Source organism: Erythrolamprus reginae, chromosome Z (genome assembly GCF_031021105.1).
Source record: "Erythrolamprus reginae isolate rEryReg1 chromosome Z, rEryReg1.hap1, whole genome shotgun sequence".
NCBI lineage: Eukaryota > Metazoa > Chordata > Lepidosauria > Squamata > Dipsadidae > Erythrolamprus > Erythrolamprus reginae.
The window spans coordinates 134,682,281-134,705,623 of record NC_091963.1 but is presented as its reverse complement, the minus strand read 5'-3'; the positions used below and the strand labels follow the sequence as shown (position 1 = coordinate 134,705,623).

At 41.4% G+C, this 23,343-nt stretch overlaps 2 protein-coding genes across 13 annotated transcripts; one reads left to right on the top strand and one right to left on the bottom strand.

Moving 5' to 3' along the window:
- Positions 1–510: 510 nt before the first annotated feature.
- SLX1A (SLX1 homolog A, structure-specific endonuclease subunit) lies at positions 511–5,406 on the top strand. 5 transcript variants are annotated; one of them, XM_070727578.1, is made up of 7 exons: positions 511–772; positions 1,388–1,593; positions 1,986–2,037; positions 2,695–3,024; positions 3,309–3,442; positions 3,787–3,874; positions 4,150–5,406. In XM_070727578.1, the coding sequence occupies exons 2-7, from the start codon at positions 1,421–1,423 to the stop codon at positions 4,177–4,179; spliced, it is 807 nt and encodes a 268-aa protein (XP_070583679.1). In that variant the 5' UTR covers positions 511–772; positions 1,388–1,420; the 3' UTR covers positions 4,180–5,406. The 5 variants fall into 5 exon arrangements, with proteins under 5 accessions (XP_070583679.1, XP_070583681.1, XP_070583680.1 ...); XM_070727580.1 differs by having other exon boundaries at positions 4,118–5,406; XM_070727579.1 differs by having other exon boundaries at positions 511–1,252.
- On the bottom strand, positions 4,657–19,737 carry LOC139153530 (zinc finger protein 24-like). Of its 8 annotated transcripts, none has more exons than XM_070727573.1 (7): positions 19,602–19,737; positions 18,013–18,054; positions 16,645–17,554; positions 13,105–13,225; positions 9,956–10,267; positions 9,787–9,871; positions 4,657–6,655 (listed from the first exon to the last, which is right to left on the bottom strand). In XM_070727573.1, the coding sequence occupies exons 3-7, from the start codon at positions 17,455–17,457 to the stop codon at positions 6,640–6,642; spliced, it is 1,347 nt and encodes a 448-aa protein (XP_070583674.1). In that variant the 5' UTR covers positions 17,458–17,554; positions 18,013–18,054; positions 19,602–19,737; the 3' UTR covers positions 4,657–6,639. The 8 variants fall into 8 exon arrangements, 7 of the variants coding, with proteins under 7 accessions (XP_070583674.1, XP_070583675.1, XP_070583669.1 ...); XM_070727574.1 differs by lacking the exon at positions 19,602–19,737 and adding an exon at positions 19,005–19,295; XM_070727568.1 differs by having other exon boundaries at positions 9,787–10,267.
- Between the last annotated feature and the right edge of the window lie 3,606 nt (positions 19,738–23,343).

The window sequence follows — 23,343 nt, the reverse complement described above, 5'->3', positions numbered from 1 at the left end:
TGCCTCACACCTCCTTTATTTGGTCACCTTATGTATTACCTATCCTTTATAAAAGAGTAACTCATCATTCTCCTCCTTCAATTGATGTTAACCTTGAAGTTATTCTATGCTGGTCTCTGATGGAGAAATTCATGTGGGTCTTTTTGTTTCTTTTTGGGCTGGGAGATTGTTGGACTTCTAGAAATTGTCTGACATTTTGGGACTTGGCTGGGATGGATTCAAGGTTTAGGGAATACTAAACCTTCTTTGCAATTCTATATAAAAGTTTACATACACTTAGAATACGAACAGTATACAGAACACAAACATATAATTCGTTACAGTTCATATTTAAAAAAAATCTTACGTTTCTACTGTACTTCAAGGCACACTATTCAGATATCTAGAGATCCTTCCTGTTACGTCATTTAGTTGAAGGAATTGCATTTTCCCCCTTATGTGGGCGGGACATCTCGCTGCCTTTGCCAATAGAATGTAAGCAAGTTGTCGTTTGAAGAAACGGTCAGTCGCGTGAAAAGGAAGATTGCTAGGCAACGGTCTGCCCTCTGCTATGGTCGCGAGAGCACGGCAGTTTCGAAAAGGGAGGGGCGACGAGAACTGGGAAGTGTGGGGCTGGAAAGGTGCAAGGCGTGATGGCAAATGTCTTTTTAATTGGTCGCTCAATCCGAAGGGGAAGAGGGGACTCTGCTAAATAGTAAAAAACCCTATAATATATGCAGGGTTAGGTTTGCATTCCAGAATCTGGGTTGCACAGCAGGCAGAAATTCAACAGGTAATGCCCCCCCCCCCCTCCATTTGGGAATGCAGGAATTTTAATTTCAGATATTTTGGTGAAGAATCCCGTTGTTTTGGCAAAAATTCACTTGCCTTTCCCGCCTGCCATGAAGATACAAATTTGTGATCGGCGTGTCAAAATCCTTGTGGGATATCTCGGAGAAGAAATAGGGAAAATAACACTAGGGAGAGCTTAATTGTAATTCCAGTAGCTCCCAGCCAGGTGACTGCTAGAAAGGGATGCTGGGAATTGTAGTTCGAAAACATTCCCCTGGCAGTTATTAACCGTTTTGTTGTATTCTGATGGGTGCAGTTTTGGGTGCTCAGCGGCATTAGCATTGAGACTTATATACCGCTTCATAGTGCTTTACAGCCCTATCTAAGTGGTGTATAGTGAGTGAGCATATTGCCCCCAACAATCTGGGTCCTCATTTTACCGACCTTGGAAGGATGGAAGCCTGAGTCAACCTTCAGCCGGGTGAGATTCGATATGCCAAACTGCTGGCAGCCGGTGATCAGCAGTAGTTTCAAGTACTGCACTCTAACCACTGCACCACCGAGGCTCATCACCAAGGTTCAGATTTTCTAACACTTCATTTCTTGTTTCATGTAGGTTTTTTCAGCCTGACCCTCCCTTTGTGGGAAGATGGTGGTGGAAGTACGTGGCTTCTTTGGGGTATATCTTCTATACTGCACCAACCCCCGTTTCCAGGGGCGGACCTACATTGGCTTCACTGTCAATCCTGAACGGCGCATAGATCAACACAATGCTGGGAAGAAGTGTGGTGGGGCCTGGAAGACAAGTGGACGTGGACCATGGTAATTAATGAGTGTGTTTTAAAAAAGTTGCTTTGTTTGCAAATAATTCCTGAAGTTTATACACTTCCTTCTTAGTCCCAACCAGATGTAAGGGGAAAAACTTGGGAGCTCCGAAGGAGTGTTTCCCAATCTTAACCATTTTAAGATGTGGGCTTCAGCTCCCAGAATACCCCAGCCCGCAGGTATTCTTGGAGTTGAAGTCCATGCATCTTACAATGACTTGGGAAACATTGATCTACAGGAAAGGTTTTTTTCACTGTGTTTATTTTTCTTTTCTTTTGTGGTGAGATTTGAGTGAGGCAAAAATTCAGAGTTCCTTGAAGGCTGAAATCTTAGCTTTCTGGGACAAATGTGTTGCTGTCCTTTTGAGCTTCATTACTTTCTTCTTGCAGGGACATGGTGTTGATTGTTCATGGTTTCCCCTCTGATGTGGCTGCTTTGCGCGTAAGGCATTTCTCAGTACTTACTTACGTTTTTCAGGATTTGTAGAATATGACAAGCTAAAACATGGTTAGCTAGCTTGATAGTCTGTGTGTTCCTAACTTAACTAATTAGTTAGTTAGTTAGGTTAGTAGCTAATTAGTAAGCCTAACTAATTTGGTGATTCACTGACTTTTGAGAACCTAGCCAATTGAGTATAGATAGTTTTTGACTTACAAGCATTCATTTAGTTAGTTAGTTACAAAAATAGCTTAAAACCAGTTACTACTGTTGCAGGATATATCAAAATGTGTCATGTGATCAAAATTGGGTAATTGGTAGCCAACATACATTTGTGATGGTTACAGGGTCATGTGATCATTATTTGCAACTTTACCAACTGGCTTCCAACAAGCAAAGTCAATGTGGGAAGCTGGTCTCGCTTAACAAGTGCAGTAATTTGCTTAATCATGGCAAAAAAAGTCATAAAATTGCATGTAACTCACTTAACAACTGCCTTGTTTAGCATCCATCCCAATTGCGGTTGTAAGTCAAGTACTAGGTTACTGAAAAAGCTATAGTTAAATCCTAAGAGTAGGTGGACAGCTCTTCCCCTTCTGTTCATTTCTTCCTAAGTTTCAGCAACCCCTTTTGATTTACCTCCCTCTTGCTAATTTCCAGTTTGAATGGGCCTGGCAACACCCTCACTCATCCCGCCGCCTCACTCATGTCACCCGCCGGACAACACGGGAGCGTCCGTTTGATTTCCGCTTGCGTGTCTTAGCCCACATGCTGCAAACTGCCCCATGGTGCCGTCTGCCCCTCACCATACGATGGCTCAAGCAGGAGTACTGCCGAGAGTTTCCCCCAGGCTTGGAACCCCCCTTACACATGCCCATAGCCTTTGGGCCAGTTCGAGCTGTCAAAGACACCAAGCGCACTGAACCATCATCTCCAGAGAAACAAGTGGCGAGCACAAAACATTGTAGTATCTGTCTGAAGACTTTCCAGGTAACAATCTAGGATGCTGTGTATTCTTTCCACAAACAGAAAGGCTAAAATTTGAGTGGATCCTAAGAGGTGAAAGTGCTCTGAGAAAATAGGAGCTAAGCTTTAAGATGCCACCTCTTAAGGCAGAACTATATCTGAACTGGAAGAAATAACTTTGATCAAGGAAGGGTGGGTAAGAACTGGACTTAGGATCAAAATATGGGGGCAGTTAACGCTGTATTTGTTTGGGGAGAAGTAGGTCCCTCTGGATTGAAGTGCACTCTTTCTAAAATTCCCCTCTGCAGGATGGTGATGAGGACATTCCCTTACACTGTTTTCACCCAACTTGTACCATGGCTGCTCATATATTTTGCCTGTCTCGTCTTTTCCTGGATAGAGAGCCTAATCATATCCTGCCCATTGAAGGACAGTGCCCAGAGTAAGCAATTTCTCTTGCACATTGGGGTAATGCAGAGGGGGGAGTAGATGTTGCTATTCTGTCCTTGCAACTGTTTCCCTATTATAAGTTCCATTTATTTATTATTTATTAATTGGATTTATATTCCACCCCTCTCTTACTGGCTTCTGTCCCACCTTTATTATTTTATAACTAACTTAAGGCGATGAACCTACCCAGCACACTTTCCTCTTCCTATTTCCCCCAAAAGTCTTGTGAGGGGGTTTGAGCTGAAAATGTGACAGGCCTAAAGTCACCAGGCCAAGTTTTATCCTGATGTGAGACTAAACCTAACAATAATTTGGTCCCCTCTCCCTTTTCCTTAGCTGCAAAAATCTTATCCTTTGGGGAGATCTGATTCGTCACCATAAAGGTTGCTATGGTAACTTAGAGGCTGATCCCACCTCCTCTCAGGTAAAACTCTTGCTTTTCTTCTTAGACTTGTATGGTTTATCTTGAAATGTTTACCTCCTGAATTAAGTTCAACAATTTTTATGTCCTGTTTTAATTGAAACTTTGAATTTTGAGTTAATCTTTTCTTCTCTGGATCAATATTTTTTCTCTTTTCACCAATAATAATTTTGGTTATAGCTTAGGCAAGCTGGGACTTTATTTTCTTTACTTTCCCTATATATATTGTGTTTGCTTCACTTATAGCTTCACCCAATATAATCACTTTTATGCTGCAGAAACACTGGGCTGATGAACTGCAACCGTGATGGAGGAGACCTTTAAAGGAGGCCCTTAAAAGGGAGCAAGACCGGTATTTCCTTGCTGACAGTGGATCAGAGGATCTCAACATAGTGCACAGTTCAGCTACCCTTGGTCTGATGTCCAAATGTCTAGAAAACAGCTAAGTAGAGCTGGATTCTCTGCTAATGTGTCTCATCCCAGAATCATGTAACAAACATTATTTAATGTTAAGTGGAATAATTAGATTGAAGGACCATAGTCATGCTGGATGTTTATGGATTGTGAAGCAGGAATGTCTGGGAAGTGCATGGAATTGTTAATTTAGAAAAGAAGAACTTGTTCCAAGTTTCCATGTCCAAAATTTCTGGCTGAAAAATATGTAAGTTTGGTATTTTAGACTGAGTCAGTAAACTTAAAATAATTATGTAAATAATATAACTATTTGTTTTATACTGTATAACACACTGAATGCTTAAATGGATTGTAAAAAAGACACTCTGAAGTGCAGGGATTCTTCAGATAACACATTTCTGATTTTATATGGCCTTTTTCTCATTTATGCAAAGCATTTAACAAACACTTTCAGTAATTCTTACAACTCTTGTTTTTAGCTTGGCATTAACCAAATATTGCAGATGAGAGGAATGAGGGGCACAGTAGCTTACCTAAACTCTCTAAATAAATTCATGCCTCTAAATATATTAATGAATGGGGTTAAAAGTCCATCAGTTGAACCATTAAGGTAGAATTATGTTTTTAATGACGTTAACTGACATGAGTCTTTGTTGATTATGATAGTGTACAAAATAAACAAACTTGAAAGTCTATATTATAAAGATAGCAGTTATCCTATATGCTAAAAAGGCAGCCATAGAAACTGAACAGTATATAAAAGATCATCCCTAGAAAATAAATATTCCCCACATAATGGCCACATGATCAAGCCATAAGCTTTGAAATTACTCCAGATTTTAGGTTTTCAAGGACCCAGCTTTGAAGAAGTCATTTTTCCCTTCTCACGTGAAATATATGTACTGTTTTTAGAATAGGATCTTAAGCTTGAAAAGCCAAAATGATTTGACAATATATTAAAACAGATGTCTGTCTTTGAGAAAATTAATTTATGAATTATGTAATCAAAAGTCTCTAAGCAGTTTTCAGACTGTAAAAACGGAGAAATAACTTATGTAAACAACAAATGTTGCACTGGTTTTCTATTGTACAGAATAAAAAATGAATAATTAAATAGCCAAGTCAGTTTCAATTCACATTATTCCAGCGTGGCCAGTTGTGAGGAAGACTGGGAGCTGTATTCGGCAGCAACCTGAAGGGAGTTTTTCAACCTTGCAGCAAAAGTGTGATCACCCCTAAGGACTTGCTACAAAGTAATATAAAAACCTATCCCAGCAAGCACAACTTACAATGAGGCCTCTTTGCTTCCTGTTTTCCCATCTGGCCTTCCTTCCACAAATTGCACTGCCAAACGAATACCTACATCTGGGAAGCTTGACGTGCAATTGGACATGATGGGAATGTATTCTGGATCTAAATTTGCATTTACAAGCATATCAGGTCAGTGCTTCTTCATCAATCAATCAGTTGCCTCTTACTTAAAACTTTGAATTTTTTTTAACCTGTGTTAATGGTTAGTGTTGCTTTTCCACTGAGTTCCATCACTTCAGAGATTAAATCTTTGTGTTGCCTTCCCAAATAATTGGCAAGCATCATTTTGCCAGCCTGTTGCATTACTGGAAGATGTTTTGACTTTAAATCCTACTTCCTTAATGAGCATCATTTGTTTTGGGCATGGGTACAGCAAAACAAGAAAAGGATTTTTCTGATTTCACAAGGTTTTAGATCAGAGGTCTTAAAACTTGGCAACTGTAAGACTTGTGGACTTCAATTTCCAGGATTCTCCAGCCAGCATAACATAGCTGGCTGGAGAATTCTGGGAGCGGAAGTCCACAAGTCTTATGGTTGCCAAATTTGAGGACCCCTGCTTTAGCTGATACAAAAATACAAAATTAGCAATTTTTACAGGAGCATTCACTTATCATCTATATTCAAGGCTGAATTAGTGGCATGATAATATACTCATTTCTAGCCAGCAAGCAGTTCAACTAATACAAAATAAACAAACAGGAACTCAATCTCTCACTCTCATTCTGGATCAAGTAAAATGTGGATGAGCAGTCTTTTGATTTAGATGCAGTGTTAATTCTCCTATTGTTACTGAATGGCATAAATATGTACAGATTTTCCTTTGTATACTCAACAGAATGGATGCCCCTGAGAACTGTGTGTCCTTAGACACATTTTTATCATATTCCAGATGTGGACGAACAGCAAATAGTCAATATTCCACACCACTCCTACCCTTGGTCTAAATTCCAAAACCTGCAGGATACAAACCGAGCTACCTTTATTCCCCGGTCATACAGGGCTTCTCAATCTATTGCCCAAACTGGAAACGGTAAATCCTTTTGTCAAGATCTTCCTTGGCTGCAAACAAAGTAGAGGGCAGATAATTGGAATCATAAGAAAATACAGACTGTTCCTCTTTCAAATGAGTTACAATTTAAGCTGAAATTGGACAGCCTTTAACATTTAGAAAGGAATTGAAGAGGACATTTAGGAGAAAAAAATGATCCAGTCACTTAAAACAAAAGTGAAAAATCAGCTTCCATGTCATTCATTCATATACATTCCGAACTAGTGGTATAGGTAGTCCTTGATTTACAGTTGGTCACTTAGTGGACTGTTCAAAGTTCTGCTGAACCCTCCAAAAGATACTTGCCACCCAGTTTTGAAGTTCTGATATTGGGTTCTCCCCTCCTATGATCACATGACTGCATTTTGGGGACTCCGCAACCATTTCCATTTATGGCTGTTTATAGCACTTCATGATCAGGTGATTGCAATTTACGATGTGTTTTTTTTTTTGCTGAAAACGAGTTTGCAGCAGAATGACCGGTGTTTGCTTAATGTCCACATGATAAAGATAGAAAATTGTGGACTACCTGTCTTGTCAGGTCTTTAACCAGATCCCCTCAAGCTCATTGGTTCTCTGATTCAAAAGATGCCAGGGGTTGAAAAGAGGATGCAGAAGTTGTTTTAAAAGAAAAAAGAAAAGCCACTTGCTCTGCTTTACAATACTTTCAACACAGGCTGCTATTAACCCATTTATACACAGATTTGACTGCATGCAATCACATTAATCAGATCCAATGCTCATTCGGGGAAATATGGATCCCCTAACCTCTTTTTCTGGTTCTGCTCAGCATTCATGATCCTTGTACATAGAAAGCACTTGTAAGAGTCCTTTCAATCAAGGACCTCATTAGATAACCAGGCAGGAGGCAGATAATCCCTTTTTAGGGAGAGACAACTTACTGTGACTGATGGACCATAGCTGCAAATTTTGTAATGTGTTGTCTTGTATTTCCAGTTGATGTTCATCACATATTGTTTTCCTTGCAAGATTAACTTGACAATGCAGGCTATTAGCTCAGAAGGGGCCAGTGATTTTCTGGCTAGAAATTTTGTCTAACAACTGATTTGAGGTGCTTTTGAGTTAAAATAGTTAAAACGCTTCCTCTCTCCTGAAACTGAATTGGCTAAATTTCTGGGGTGTATCTAATAGTTTTTCAATCATAGCAACTTAAAACATGGACTTCAACTCCCAGAATTCTTCAGCCAGCCATGATGATCAAAACCCATGCTTGTTGGGGAATTCTGGGAGCTGAAGACCAGACCTCTTAATCTCTCCTACGGTTGAGAAACAGTGAATTAATACATTGTACATAAAAACAACTCAAATTTAATCAGTCGCAGTTTCTGTGTCCAATGAGGTTGACTTCTGGGTAACTATGCAAAAAGACACTCAAGTAAGGCTGACTGATTATATAGGAATTTACTTGCCCCCTTAATCGGATAACAGCCCCCATCTCCTTAAAACAGAAGCAGGAATCCTGTAGCCCTCCAGTTACTGATTTCTACTGGCAGCATCCCTCAACATGCACAATATTAACCAGGTTACGCAAAGATTGTAGGTTTGGGACACTAGAGGTCACTGCATACATCTGTTTTTCATCAGGTGTTTATTTCAATCTCCAAACAATGGGAACTTCCTAGCCCCAATGAAAATGTTTTTCTCCATCCTAATTAATACAGCTTATCTCCTTTCTTTTGCAATCTGAACATTTGTTACAGTATTTCTCAACTTTATTACAAATGGACTTCAACTCCCAGAATTCCCCACGCAGATGCTAGCTGGAAACTTCTAGGAATTGGAAGTCCACATGTTAAAATTGCAAAGGCTGAGAAATACTGATTTATTATGATCCCTTAAGAAGCAAATGTCAGTAAAGATTAGGTCCGTGATGGCGAACCTATGGCACACGTGCCATAGGTGGTATGCAGTCATATTGGAGGGCACGTGAAGCATTGCCCTGTGTCAATTCCAGCACGCATGCACACACTAACTAGCTGATTTTTGGCCTTGGGGAAGGCTGTTTCTCCCTCTGGAGCCTTCAGGCTGTTTTTCACACTCTGGGACTTCAGGAAGCTTCCCTGAAGGCTCCAGAGTGCAAAAAACAGCACAACAGGCAAACCAGAAGTCCGTTTTTCTGAAAATCTGGTTTTCCCATTTTCCACCATCCCAGGCTTCAATGAGGCCCGTGCGCATATACAGAGATTGGGGGGGGGGGGGGGAGAGAGATTGGGATTGTGCACACGTGCAGGGGCAGCGCGGGAGTTGTGATGCGCATTCATGGGGCGGTGGGAATGGGTGTTGTCACGTGCATGTGTGCTAGCACAAGCACTCTTTTGGCATGCAAACAAAAAAAGGTTTGCCATGCAAACATATAATACCTTGCAGCAAAAATCAAGAGAGTAATATGTTATATTCCTTATGATATAATAACATTTATACTATACTTGTACATTCAAATGTCTTTTTTTTTCTTATTTTTTGTTCACTGTTTCTTTTGTCTGCTGCTTGTATAGTGTTTTCTTTTTGGTTTTAAAAAACCAAAAACAAAACAGGTTCGCCAGCACTATATTATGTCATGGTCCCCTTGGCCTCATTTCCTTTCAAATTGCATATCTATTTTTGCCCCTTAGTTTTAGCTCTTTATTTTACCCCTAAGAGCCCAAGAGGGCCTACATGGGGATTTAGTGAATTGTGAGTTCTCCGATGCTTCTGGAAGGAGAGTCCAGCATGGGTTTAGCTCAAGTCTTATCGGTAGGGACTGAGTTTAGATTAACATAATTAACATATTAATTAGGCACCGCCCCCTAGCTACCCCAGGAGCTCAGTTTTAAAAAACTCAGTCAAGGATAGGGACTCTGAGTTTTTTCCCTCTCTGGTTTTGTATAAAACTGAGGTTTTTTGAGGGGTTTCTAATAAAGTACAAATGGTCCCCTTGCCCACATTTTCTTTCAACTTGCATATCTATTTTTGCCCCTTAGTTTTATTTATTTATTTATTTATTAGATTTGTATGCGGCCCCTTTCCGTGGACTCTTTTAGCTCTTTCTTTTACCCCTAAGAGTCCAAGGGGGCCTACATGGGGATTTAGTGAATTGTGAGTTTCCCAACCACCCAACCAAGTGAAGAAGAGGGCTACCTACCATGAGTGGCGTCTCTGGTGATTCACAACATGTGAACGCCGTGTAAACCTCTTTCCGCAGTAGGTGCACTGGTGAGGCTTCTCTCCTGAATGAATGAGGAGATGTTTTGTGAGGGTTGTGTTCCGGTTGAAGCTATTGCCACATTCTGGACATTGATACGGTTTCTCACCCGTGTGGATCCTTTCATGCCTGATGAGATCCCATTTCTTCCGAAACCTTTTCCCGCATTCCTTACACAGATGTCGTTTCGTTTCCAGGTCGGTCGGGATTCCCACAAACACTTCGTCTTTAATCACTCTGGTGGAAAGGCTGCCTTTCTGTGGCCTTTCCGAATCGCAATTGCTTACGTGTGATCGTCTGGGAAGATCACTGCTTTTGGGGGGAAAGATGTCCTCAAATTCTGGAGGCCTCCATTCTCGTTCCTCTGCCTCCAACTCTCCTTGGTGCAGATCCTTTGCCACCATTCTGGCAAAACTGCCTTCTGATTGAAGAAAGACCAAAATGTTAGAGTTTCTTAGTTCAGTTTACCAAGGTACATAGTACAGGTAGTTCTTGACTTAAAACAACTTCTCCATGCTTGGCAACCTACTCATATTTATGGTAGTTGCAGTATCCTGGGTCATGTGATCACCTTCTGCCAAGTAAAATCACTGGGGGAGCCAAATTCACCTAACAATAAATTAGTATAGAAACATAGAAGATTGACGGCAAAAAAAGACCTCATGGTCCATCTAGTCTGCCCTTATACCATTTCCTGTATTTTATCTAAGGATGGATATATGTTTATCCCAGGCATGTTTAAATTTAGTTACTGTGGATTTACCAACCACATCTGCTGGAAGTTTGTCCTACACTTTCAGTAAAATAATATTTTCTCACTTTGCTTCTGACCCCCAACTAACATCAGGTTGTGCCCTCTTGTTCTTGTGTTCACTTTCCTATTAAAAACACTTCCCTCCTGAACCTTATTTAACCTTTTAACATATTTAAATGTTTTGATCATGTCTCCCCCTTTCCCTTCTACTCTCCAGACTATACAGCTTGGGTATTACTAATTTAACAAATGCACTGATTCACTTAACAACTGTGGCAAGAAAGTTGTACAATGGGACATAACTCACTTTAACTATCACGCGTGGCAACATAAATTTTGGCCTCAATTGTAGTGTTAAGACTACACGTACACAGGAAAAGTGTTGAAGAACTGCCACCAATCAGGATTAAACTGAAAAGCTCGATTACAGAAGCAGAACATAAACATATTAAGAACACAAACATATATTAAGATATAATATGACTTACTTAGTTTAGGATAACACAAGACAGATGTTCTCATCGTTAAGAAGTGGTTCATTATAATGTAAAAACTCAACCCTGTGGTCCATGCATTGAATTCATTGATAACATGATTATCTAGTTTTGGCTTAACATATTTAGAGATTGTCGTTTGGAAACATGGGTTGTGGCCTAGCATATGGGAATCCAGATACAGTGGTACCTCTACTTAAGAACTTAATTCATTCCGTGACCAGGTTCTTAAGTAGAAAAGTTCTTAAGTAGAAGCAATTTTTCCCATAGGAATCAATGTAAAAGCAAATAATGCGTGCAAACCCATTAGGAAAAAAATAAAAGCTTGGAATTTGGGTGGTAGGAGGAGGAGGAAGAAGAGGAGGAGGACAGTCGCTGCCGAAGGAAGACGGTGAGGTGAGGGGAATCAAAAAAATCCAATACTTTAAGGCTTAAAAAAAAAAAAGAGGGACTCTAAGGCGGTGCCCAGAGAAAGGAAAATGCTTCATTTGCTCTGGGCTGCCAAGCCTCCTTAAATGCCACCAAAAGGCTCCTCTGGCAGCCCAGAAAAGCCTGAGATGGCCGGGATTAAAAGGGGAATAGCAGGAAATTGGCCGGGCCTTTGTGCCGCTCTCAAATTTCCTGGGAAATTTTTCCGAGCTCCGGTTCTTAAGTAGAAAATGTTTCTTAAGTAAAGGCAAAAAATATTGAACACATGGTTCATATCTAGAAAAGTCATATTAAGTAGAGGCGTTCTTAAGTAGAGATATCACTGTAGTTATCATTCATTTTTTAAATGGTTAAAATATGATATATCTTTGCACACAGTACCACATTGGCCACAATGCGGCCCAATATAAAAGTTTTCTCTTTTTCTTGCTTAGAGAATAAGCAAGGTCATTTTTGCATTTTCCGATTCCTTAAAAACTGTACATTTGTCTCTCATTTATGGAATGCTTCTTTCCAGTCAACTGGAAGTACTTTTGAGTGCTGACAAATGAGTTTTCTGGAAGACTTATATTTATATTTCATTTATGCTAAAGATACTGACTATTCAGAGTTCCATGCTAACAGCAACCCTGAGAAATTTGCAGAGGACTGTTTACTTAAAAACAGATTGCAAATATTCATTTACAAAAATTCTAGGTGGCGGGAGTCACCACTGCAGATTATCCCTATTGCCTAGAACAACTGATTGGTGATATTCCAGGAGGCCCATCCAACCACCAATCAGCTACTTGGCAGCAAAGGCTCCAGTATTCCCTGATGGTGGCCAGTGGCGGCAAACCCCAGCCATATTAACTCCCCTCCCGCCACTGCTCTATAAAATGCACAGACATTTCCACCCACTTTTTGAGTGCATCTTATAGTACCAAAAATATGGTAATTTCCTCCTTTTCCATCTTGCTTAATATAGGAAGTCTTCAACTTATGACCACAATGAAGCCCAAAATTTATATTGCTGAGACATTTGTTAAATTAGTTTAGCCCCATTTTACGACTCTTCTTTACAACAGAAATCATTGCATTTGTTAGTGACATACTTGCTAAGTGAATCTGGTTTTTTCATTAACTTTGCTTGTCAGAAAGTCGCAAAAGCTGATCACATTACCCTGGGATACTGCAACAGTCATAAATATGAACCAAGCATCCAAATTTTGATCATGTGACCCCAGGGATATTGCCATGTTTATAAGTGTGAAAAACAGTTGAAAGTCACTCTTTTTTTAATATGTTGTAACTTCCCACCCCTCTTAGTGCCTCCCTGACGCTCCCTTGCCTCCTAGCGTCCCCCCAAGTCATCCCAGCGCCCCCCATTGTTCTAGACAGTATGTGCTTTTTTTTCCAACCAAGAGGCAAGGAAGAATTTTGAGCAATATAGTCAATTTTTTTTTAATTCTTTTGCTCAAAACTTAATTGTTAGGGCTTCCCCTATTCTTTTATGACAATCACTGAGCACTGCATTATGCAATAACACTGTTGAATACATAGTTTTTCTTTTTACATATAGTTTAATAAAATAAATGTTACCTTGAGAAATACTATTTTCATGGTCAACCTGTTTGATTTCTTTTTGTAGATGTTTTGCTTCTGACTGGGCCTGCTCTACAATGGGAGAATTAACTATCACCATCTCAATTGGTAGAGTTACCTGAAATAAAGAGACATGATTAGAATAGCTAATCTAAGGATAGGATATTTATGGGAATTATGGGCATCTGTACTGAATACAACAAGTAGGCCTTTGAAGCTTATGTCGAATGCAGAACTTTGATGACATTAATCAAGTTTCTAGTCCATACTGACACACAATTGATACTCAAAAATAAATAAAAAACTAGACAAAAAAGATGTCGTAAAATGCAGTCACGTGATCAGGAGAAGCAACATACTATGTGATTCCTCAGCAGTCAAAACAAATACATAGTGATTCCTATATTCCAATGGTGGCAACACTGCAATCAGCCCAAACGATAGAGTTTGCTGATCAGTTCTTCCAAAAATTTACCCAACCTGGCTCATTTACACACAATAATGGTACACATTCCTACAACCTTAGTACAGAGTAGCTAGCATGGAAATACATACTGAATTGTCCAGTAATTTTGAGTCAATAAAAACTGATTATAAGCAGGGTAACAGTTAATTTTAAAGATTTTGGTTTGCCCTTCCCATTTGTTTGATACATACTGCTTTTTGAATTGGGTAGGTAATTTTCTTCATTATTAGTACCCATGTACATAAGTCTGTGTGTATCTGTTTGGGGGTGTTCACTCTTTCAAGACAGTCTTGTAAAGGGCCATAATTCATTATACACCTATAAATGTCATAGGGGCAGGCTTTGAACTTTAAATAGAATGGAGCCTGTCTTAATAGTCATTCACTTACGAAAGTTCTAAAGCAGGTTGGTCGCATGACCAACTTGATCCTAAAAACTTTTTTGCGGCAGTCATTAAGCAAAGCAACACTTACTACGAGGGCAGTTTTGCCAAAACCTAAAAGTAAATGCCAGTGTTTGCAAAACTGTCATAAAATGCTGTCACATGACCAGAAGATGCTGCGAATGTGCCCAGTTGCTAAGAGCTTGAAGAGTAGTCACATGACAGGCAGAGAATCAAATCTGGGTGGTAAGTATTCCCAAGTGGTAATAATAATAATAATAATAATAATTATATTATTATTATTATTAGATTTGTATGCCGCCCCTCTCCGCAGACTCTATTGGCACTTGGAACAGTTGCTAAGCAACCAGTTATGAGTTGAGGATTACTTATACTGATGGTTTCAGGATGTACTTTACTGCCTAATTCTTTACAAAGGCTAAAACTATATCAATTTCTACATATGTGTATATAGTGTATATATACTGTATGTATGTATAAATACACTGCTCAAAAAAATAAAGGGAACACTTAAACAACAGAATATAACTCCAAGTAAATCAAACATCTGTGAAATCAAACTGTCCACTTAGGAAGCATCACTGATTGACAATCAATTTCATTTTGTTGTCAGCACATTCAACTTTGTACAGAACAAAGTATTCAATGAGAATATTTCATTCATTCATATCTAGGATGTGTTGAGTGTTCCCTTTATTTTTTTGAGCAGTGTATTTTATGCATATCTATGTATAAAAATTAAAATAAAATAAAAAATCTCCTGTGAGCTGAACTTTTACTGTAGTACTGCCACTGCCTTTTTCTAAGTCAGTGTTGTCTAACATTTTTCTCGTGGTGTCCCAGACCCATAATGCAATGCATGTGTGACAGCCCTCACATGCCTTGCCCCCTCCTGCGCCCCCCCCATGCATGCATGTGACCCCCTCGCACATATGCATGCTCCATCCTGCCCCCTCCAGAGGGATACTGCAGCCTGGGAGAGGCCGTTTTTGGCATACTGGAGGCTTGAGAAAAGTCTTCAGAGGGCAAAAAACAGGCCTCCTAGAAGTCTGGAAACGAGCGGAAAATCAGCTTGCCAGGGGAGGCGCACAGGCGGTGGAGCTGAGCTGGGCAACAGCTGGCCTGCCCGCAGAGATGGTTCTGCGTGCCACCTGTGGCATGTGTGCCATAGGTTCGCCAATATGGTTCTAGACCAGTGATAGAAACATATAAGATTGACGGCAGAAAAAGACCTCATGGTCCATCTAGTCTGCCCTTATACTATTTCTTGTATTTTATCTTAGGATGGATATGTTTATCCCAGGCATGTTTAAAGTCACTTACTGTGGATTTACCAACCACGTCTGCTGGAAGTTTGTTCCAAGCATCTATTACTCTTTCAGTAAAATAATATTTTCTCACGTTCTAATCTTTCCCCCAACTTGTGCCCCCTTGTTCTTGTGTTCACTTTCCTATTAAAAACACTTCTCTCCTGGACCTTAATTTAACCCTTTAACATATTTAAATGTTTCGATCATGTCCCCCCTTTCCCTTCTGTCCTCCAGTCTATACAGATTGAGTTCATTAAGTCTTTCCTGATACGTTTTATGCTTAATACCTTCCACCATTTTTGCATCCCGTCTTTTGACCTGTTCAATTTTGTCAATATCTTTTTTTAGATGAGGTCTCCAGAACTTGACACAGTATTCCAAATGTGGTCTCACCAGCGCTCTATACAGTGGGATCACAATCTCCCTCTTCCTGCTTGTTATACCTCTAGCTATGCAGTCAAGCATTCTACTTGCTTTCCCCTACCGCCTGATGGTGATGGTGAACCTTTTTTGGTTTGTGTGCCAAAAGAGATGTGCGCGTGTGCTACCATGCGTGCATATGCCCACACTCTTCCCTTTCCCCCACACATGCACACCCCACCATGCGCTACTTCCCATGCATGCGCTCAGGCCTTACTGAAGTGCACTCAGACCTTACTGGTATGTGAAAAAAATGCCCAAATGGGCAAACCGTAAGTTCGGGAAAACGCACTTCTGGTTTGCCATTGTGCAGTTTTTTGCACTCCGGAAGGTTCAGGGAAGCTTACTGAAGCTCTGGCGTGCAAAAAACAGCACAATGGGCAAACCAGAAGTTCAGAAAACACACTTCCGTTTTGCCCATTGTGCTGTTTTTTGCACTCCGGGATTTCAGAAAGCTTCTCTGACCCTCCGGAGTGCAAAAAAGTGCTATTGCTAACATGTTGTAAGCCACCATGAGTCTAAGGAGAAGGGCGGCCTAAAAACTGAATTAAATAAATAAATAGCTAGCAGCACAATGGCAAACCGGAAGTATGTTTTTCCGAACTTCTGGTTTGTCTGTTGGACATTTTCTTTTTGCCTCCAGGACTTCAGGGAAGCTTCCCTGAAGCATTCGGAGGGCGAAGCAGCCTTCCCAAGGCCCAAAACTGGCTGGCCAGCGCACCTATGCATGTTGGAGCTGATACAAGGCCTTCTGACATGGCTCCTCGTGCCACCTGTGTCAAACATGCCATAGGTTCACCATTACGGTTCTAGGCCGTTGGTTTCAACTCGGAGCCCTGACTTTTCTTGATCTCCCATGGCAGCAAAATGAGTTTTCCCTTTTGCCTATCCTGGAGGGTTCTCCATGCTCCCCGGAAAAACGATTATCCATTCCTTACCTGTTGGGCCCACTTCTCCGTCTCCTGCTGCTCCTGCAGGTACTCCTCTGCCAAGGCCACCGCTCGATCACATGTCTCCGGGCCACGTTCCCTAATCCAGTCCTGCATTTCCTGTGGGAGGATGACAAGGAACTGCTCCAAGATGAGCAGATCCAGGATTTGCTCCTTGCTCTGGCCTTCAGGCCTCAGCCAGCAGTGACAGAGCTCCTGCAGTTGCTGACATGCCACCCGTGGCCCATCGGCAGCCTGGTAGCAGAAATGCCTGAAACGCTGGCGGTGCGCCTCGAGGCCAAAGTAGTCATCCAGCTTCAGAATGGCCACCTTTACCTTCCCATAATCAGCTTTGTCTTTTGCATCCAGGCTGAAATAGGCCTGCTGAGCTTGTCCGTTAAGGACTGGCACAAGGCGAGTCACCCACTCTTCCCGTGGCCATTGGGAAGCGTCCGCCACACGTTCGAAGGTGGCCAGGTAGGCCTCGGTGCTGCCCCCTTGAGTCAAAGGAGGCAATTGAAGGCTGTCCCAGACTGGAGTGATGTAGGGAGCAGGAACCACTTCTAGCACCCTTTGCCACTGGCACTCCCAGGTCTGCGGTAGCTCTTCAGCCAGTTCCTGCTTCACCTTGGACACAGCTCTTGTGAACTCTTCACTGGTTGCAGATGGAATGGTGGCAGGGCTATTTCCTTCTCCTTCTTTTGCACTGTAATTTTCGTGGCAGGACGCTTCCATTTTAACTTGGACCTGCAGCGGACATCTCATGTCCTCTATCTCTTTTGAAAGAGCAGCCATGTTGTTTGGGTGTTGCTGGGCAGCCATTTTGTGGGCCGAGGAGCTGCCAATGGAGCAGCTGTGTCTCTGCTGCAGACTCTCCCAAAGCACCCGGTAGCCAGACTTTGGCAGGGGTTAGTGAAATCTGTAAGAAGGCAGTATGGGCATACTCATGTCAGAAAAAAAATAGGAGACTGATGGTTTCCCCAAAATAAGTCTTTTAAAGTAATATTATTTTCAATTTATGGCACCAAATTTCTTTGGTTACTGTTTTGTTTGAAGTTTGCACTATAGCTTTAATGTAATGCTTTGATGACATTTTCTTCATGCCTTTTTTAAAAATGCCACTTGATTTATTTGTTAAGATTTATTCCTAATTATTTCTCAAGCGAAAATTTTTAACTGCCATCCTTACCATAAAGGCAGTGTTATTTAGAAAATATTTTGCTGGGGGGTAACCAAAAATTGACAATATACAGCCTTTTAATTATTCTCAATGTGATAGTCATTCATCGAAAGTAATTATCAAATATTTATCCTTTAGGTGATCTGACTACATACCAAAAGTATTTAAATAAAACCATGTGGAATTTATCTGGTTACCTTGTTAGCAGCACAAAAATATTAAACCTGGAGAAGAATGAGCTGCAAATGAGAGAGAAAACAAATAGTAATACTGTAGAAAGATCTCATTCTTTTAAAAATACAAATAAAGATTTAGGACATCAGAGAAAACACTGCTGCCTTCCTATTTGCAGGGATGCAGTTTCTTCTATTGCCTTATTCTGCCTCCTATTTATTCTTTTTTTTAATCAACAATCCATGTAGAGGTTATCCATAAAGAATGAGGTCAGTTCCCTGTCCCAAAGCTCTTACAATCTAAAAATAGAAAAGAACTAGGAAAAGAAACACAAGAAAACAAGATGAAGTTATTTCAAATGTAGATAGATGATCTTAGTTATATGACTTAGAGGAGGAGGGTTTTGAACCAAAGCTTTTGGAAAAGAGCTGAAGAAAGAGAAGCATTCTGGGATGCAGATCCTGTCAAAAGGCATAAAAGGTGAAAATATTTGAAATGGTTCAGAGAAATAAACACAAGAACAGGCACATCTTGAGACAGAGGAAAGGAATAATACAGGCAAGTGGAAGATTAAATAACAGTATTATAATAATAATAATAATAATAATAATAATAATAATAATAATAATATTAATAATAAATATTTAAATATTCAGTTGACTGTGTTTCATGTTTATAAGAGATTATAAGGGCAATAATAATAGTAGTTCACAACCTCTTTTCCATGCGAAAATTAAAGAAAAACAACAACAACATTGATTTTTAGGGCAATGAAATACACAAGGAGAGCAAATATACAAAATAAACGGAGGGCTTCTGAAGGTTACCACGACCAATGCCAGATACCATGAGCCCTGGGGGTGGCCAACGAAGCGAGTCGAAATCACTGTCCCGTGTCTTCCCCTGGCAGGGACGCGACCCTTTTAGCGAAGCGGCTCTGGGAGGAGAGGAGTTAAATAGTGGAACCCCCTCCACCCCAAAAAAAGGATGAGTGGAAGGGCCCGGCTTGGCTCACCTTTCGCTTTCATGCAGCCTACCTCGCGCAGCGGAAGAGTGGACTGCACCACTTCAGGACCCGAAAGGGGAAGCGCACATTTTTTAATGCTCAGACTCCCTGCAAGCAGAATGCTAACCCAACAAGAAGAAAAAGCAGGCTGGGTGGGTGGGCGAGTGGGAAAAACCCTTGATTTCAGGCTGCAGCGATGCTCGATTTGCAGGGAGCTTCTTTGCTTTGGTTTTCAAAGCAAAAGCAAGCCGGCATCCTCCACCTGCATGCTTGCGCCGTATAGCGCGGTTCTCCCTCCCCCCCTATCCCGCCGCCCGCCTAAAACTAGCGCGAATCAACCTAGGAAGACCCGAATCTTTCGTGCACGGGCTTCCAAAGGGTGGAAAGACACGCGTGCAATTGACCAGGGCAAGCTCCAAACTAACTTCACGCTGCCCCCCCCCCCCCCCCCAAAAAAAAAGATGACCTTCCCACGATGCAAAAAAGCCTCTGGAGCTTAGGAACCACGTGGCTGGTGGAGTGAAGCGTTGTTTTCCTAATTTCTGCAGCCTGGGACTCTTTCACCGCTGGATTCCGTATCTTTTTTTCTCTCAGCCCGGGACTCACCACTGTGCGGCTCCCCTCGAGGTTAATAAAGGGGATCAAATCGAAGGCCACGTTCCATTTTTTTCCATCTTTGGACGGAAGGGGAAAGCGTGGTCGCATCTTGCATCGCCTCCCTTTGGATGGCGCTCGCCGAGCCACTCTAGGATCCTGGCTGCGGCGTGTATTTTTTTTTAACTCTTTCGCGTTTGCCAACAGAGAGTAAAGTGTTTTTCCAAACTTGGCCGCGTTAAGCTGTGTGGGTTTCAGCTCCCAGAATTCCCCAACCAGCATGCCCCATTCCCTATTCTGGGAGTTGAAATCCACACAACTTAAAGCAGGCCAAGTTTGAGGAACATATCTTCACACCAGGTAGTGTGTAGCCAACGTTACCAAGGTTTTTGTGACTAATGATTTAGGATTGCACAAGTGATATAATAATAATTAATAATAATTTATTAGACTTGAATGCCGCCTCTCTCCGAAGACTCGGGGCGGCTCACAAACAGCAAAAGAGTAATACAATACAAATCTAATAATTTAAAAAATTGACTAAAAACCCGCTATCATTAAAAACAATCAATACAATACAGTCACAACCACACATAACTCTTAATATGCCACCTGCCTGATGTCTTCAGATTCAGTTAGACTGTAACACCCAGCCTGAAGGATTTCTATGGGTATTTGGGCAGATGGTGGGAAGGAGATCTTTTTTTAAAAAAAAAAGATAATTGTATTAATTGTTGCCATTAAAACTTACCAATGAATGCTAACTAAAAAGAAGAAAAAGAAGGGAAAGAAAAATAGAAAAGGAAAATAAAAGAAAAATATATAAATAAATGACTTCTCCTGCATAGCAAGTACATAGTAACCTATCACTTTCTCTTAAAATACAACAATAGCAATAGCATTTACACTTATATATCGCTCCATAGTGCTGTGACAGCCCTCTTTAAGTGGTTTACAGAATCAGCCTATTGCTCCCAACAGTCTGGATCCTCATTTTACCCACCTTGGAAGGCTGAGTCAACCTTGAGCTGGTGGTGAGATTTGAACTGCTGAACTACAGCTAGCAGTTAGCTGAAGTAGCCTGCAATGCTGCATATCTCCAATATCTCATCTCTTATTTGTAAGCAAGTGTAAAGGCAGCCATTTGATCCCAGTTAGTAAAAGTCCATTAAGGGTAACCACAATAACATAGTAATTTAACCTTGATCAAATAAACCACTGGTATATTCTTTTTACTTTTAACAACTTAATCTTTAATCCCTTCAAATACTGGATTTTTTTAAAAAAAAATTTCTCCTCATAAAATTTTTCAAAACTTTTAACAATACTTTTTCTAAATCCAATATAGGAAAGTTATCCAGGTTACTTTTTTCTTTGTTATTTATGTATCATTTTTAATTAAGATGTCAGCTGGTATCATTTGTATATTCTGTACTTTAGCACCTTTTTCCATATCACTCTTTTAGTGTGTCATTAAAAAAACAACTTATAGGTCTGTTACTCATGTTGACTGGAGAATTTTGGGTGTTGAAATCCACATAGCTTAAAGTAGCCATGGTTGAGAAATACCCAAAACCTATTTGGATCCACCTTTGTATCAGGGGTGTGTTCTACTTACCTTTCATACCAGTTTGGAATTGTGCCAGAAGTGTGTGTTTTGCACTGTGCGTTCACTACACCAGTGTTTTTCAACCAGTGTGCCGCGGCACACTAGTGTGCCGTGAGACATAGTCATATGGTATTGATGGACATATGGTATTGATGGACAATGTCATGACCCACTAACACATAAACCATCAGGGCGGAATGAGGTCTCATACAGGAGGCAGAGAGACTCTCGTTTCCTGGGCCAAACGACATCTGGCGTCGATCCGGGCCGAACACATCTCAGGGACGATGAATGTGCAAGCAGACTGACTGAGCCGCTCCACCTTGGATTCAGCAAAGTGGAGGTTACACCCAGAGATTTTCCAAGACTTATCTCACATGTTTAGATACCCGGAGGTGGACTTGTTTGCTACCCACCTCAATGCCCAACTCCCACATTTCTTTTCCTGCTTCCTGTCTCTGGGATCGGAGGGAATCAACGCTCTTGGCATTCTGTGGTTGGAGGGCCTCCTGTACGCCTTTCCTCCTACCCGTCTCATCCTGCAAGTAATAGACAAGATTCTCTCCAATCAGGCGGTGGTGCTATTAGTGGCTCCATACTGGCCCCATCACCCCTGGTTCTCCAACCTGATGGGCCTATCTGTCTCCAGACCCTGGTGTGGTCTTCCTCAGCCAGGGGTCCATTCTTCATCCAGAACCCGAGTGGTGGAAACTAGCCATTTGGCACTTGAAGGGAATTGCCTAAAGCAAGAACTGTTACCAGACAATGTAATCGCTACCATACAAGCCTCTCATAGGCCCTCCACCGCCTGGGTCTACAAGGCTACTTGGGCAGCCTATTGCGCCTTCTGTAAGAAGGGGAATCTTGATCTATGGGTGGTCTCCTTGAGACAGCTTCTAGACTTCCCCTTTGTTTCCTCTCCTTAAAGATGGCCTTTCTAGTCACTACCACTTCGGCTAGACGGGTGTCAGAATTGACTGCCTTCTCGGTACGTCCGGATCTGTGCCAATTTCACCCCAACAGTTGGCCTTCTCCAGGTCCCATCAACCAAACAATGTCGTTTGGTGGGGCCTAGGGGAAGAGCTCTGTGGGACCCTCTGGAATCAGCTCCCTCAGAGATTCATACTGCCCCCACCCTCCTTGCCTTCTGCAAGAGCCTCAAAACCATCTATGTCGCCGGGCCTGGGGCAATTAGACCTTGCCCCTCTGACCAATAAATATAATATATGGTGTGATTGGACATTAGGGTTTTTAGTTGTTTTTTAAATTATTAGATTTGTGTTACATGTTTATGTCTGTATCTACTCTGTGAGCCGTCCCAAGTCTTCGGAGAGGGGCGGCATACAAATCTAATTAATAATAATAATAATAATAATAATAATAATAATAATAATAATAATAATAATAATTTTCATCAGGCACGGGAGGTAGTCCTACCGGAGTTTTGCGCCCATGCATCACATCAGTTGGAGTTCCTGTGGCACAAGCTGGATGTCCGCCGAGCCCTCAAAATCTACATCTGACGTACTAAGTATTTCTGGAAGACGGAGGACTTATTTGTTTTGTTCCTTCCATCCTCCAAGGGTCTTAATGTCGCAGACCATTAGTTGTTGGCTTAAGGCTTGCATCGTGGAGGCCTACAAGGTGCAGGCTCAAATACTTCCGATGGGCATTACAGCCCACTCGACTCAGAGTGCCGCTACCACAGCCACATGGACTACTCAGGCTTCGGTAGAGGATATTTGCCACGCGGCAACTTGGGCAGCACCAACGACATTCATTAAACATTACTGTCTAGACTCTTATGCGTCTGCAGAAGCTGCCTTTGGTAGAAGGGTTTTACAGAGAATTTGTGATACTCCTGCTCCCCTGGTACAGCCTTCTCCCTCCCTTTCAACTTAAATTTGGTTATATTCCACATTGGACTCTCCTCAGCAGTACATTGGAGAAGGACCATTGACTTACCTGACCGGTATTCTCGAGGCGCTGCGAGGAGAGTGCAAACCCTCCTGGGCTTATTTGGCCTAGGGTCAGATTCTTGTTGGGTTTTTTTGTTGCTTGTTCTCTTAATAAAGTTACCTGTTGACTTTCTCTACGCCTTCGTTTTGCTTGACTGACCTTCTGGGGCAGCTAGAAGGTGTTGCT

Bases quoted from the DNA above. Each gene is read 5' to 3' on its own strand.
- LOC139153530 (XM_070727568.1), bottom strand. From the start codon at position 17,457: ATGGCTGCCCAGCAACACCCAAACAACATGGCTGCTCTTTCAAAAGAG. The intron at 13,226-16,644 runs GTAAGGAATGGA...TCTTTATTTCAG, and splicing joins CGGAGAAGTGGGCCCAACAG to GTAACTCTACCAATTGAGAT. The intron at 10,268-13,104 runs GTAACATTTATT...TTCTTCAATCAG, and splicing joins TGAAAATAGTATTTCTCAAG to AAGGCAGTTTTGCCAGAATG.
- SLX1A (XM_070727576.1), top strand. From the start codon at position 1,421: ATGGTGGTGGAAGTACGTGGCTTCTTTGGGGTATATCTTCTATACTGC. The intron at 1,594-1,985 runs GTAATTAATGAG...TTCTTCTTGCAG, and splicing joins ACAAGTGGACGTGGACCATG to GGACATGGTGTTGATTGTTC. The intron at 3,025-3,308 runs GTAACAATCTAG...TCCCCTCTGCAG, and splicing joins TCTGTCTGAAGACTTTCCAG to GATGGTGATGAGGACATTCC.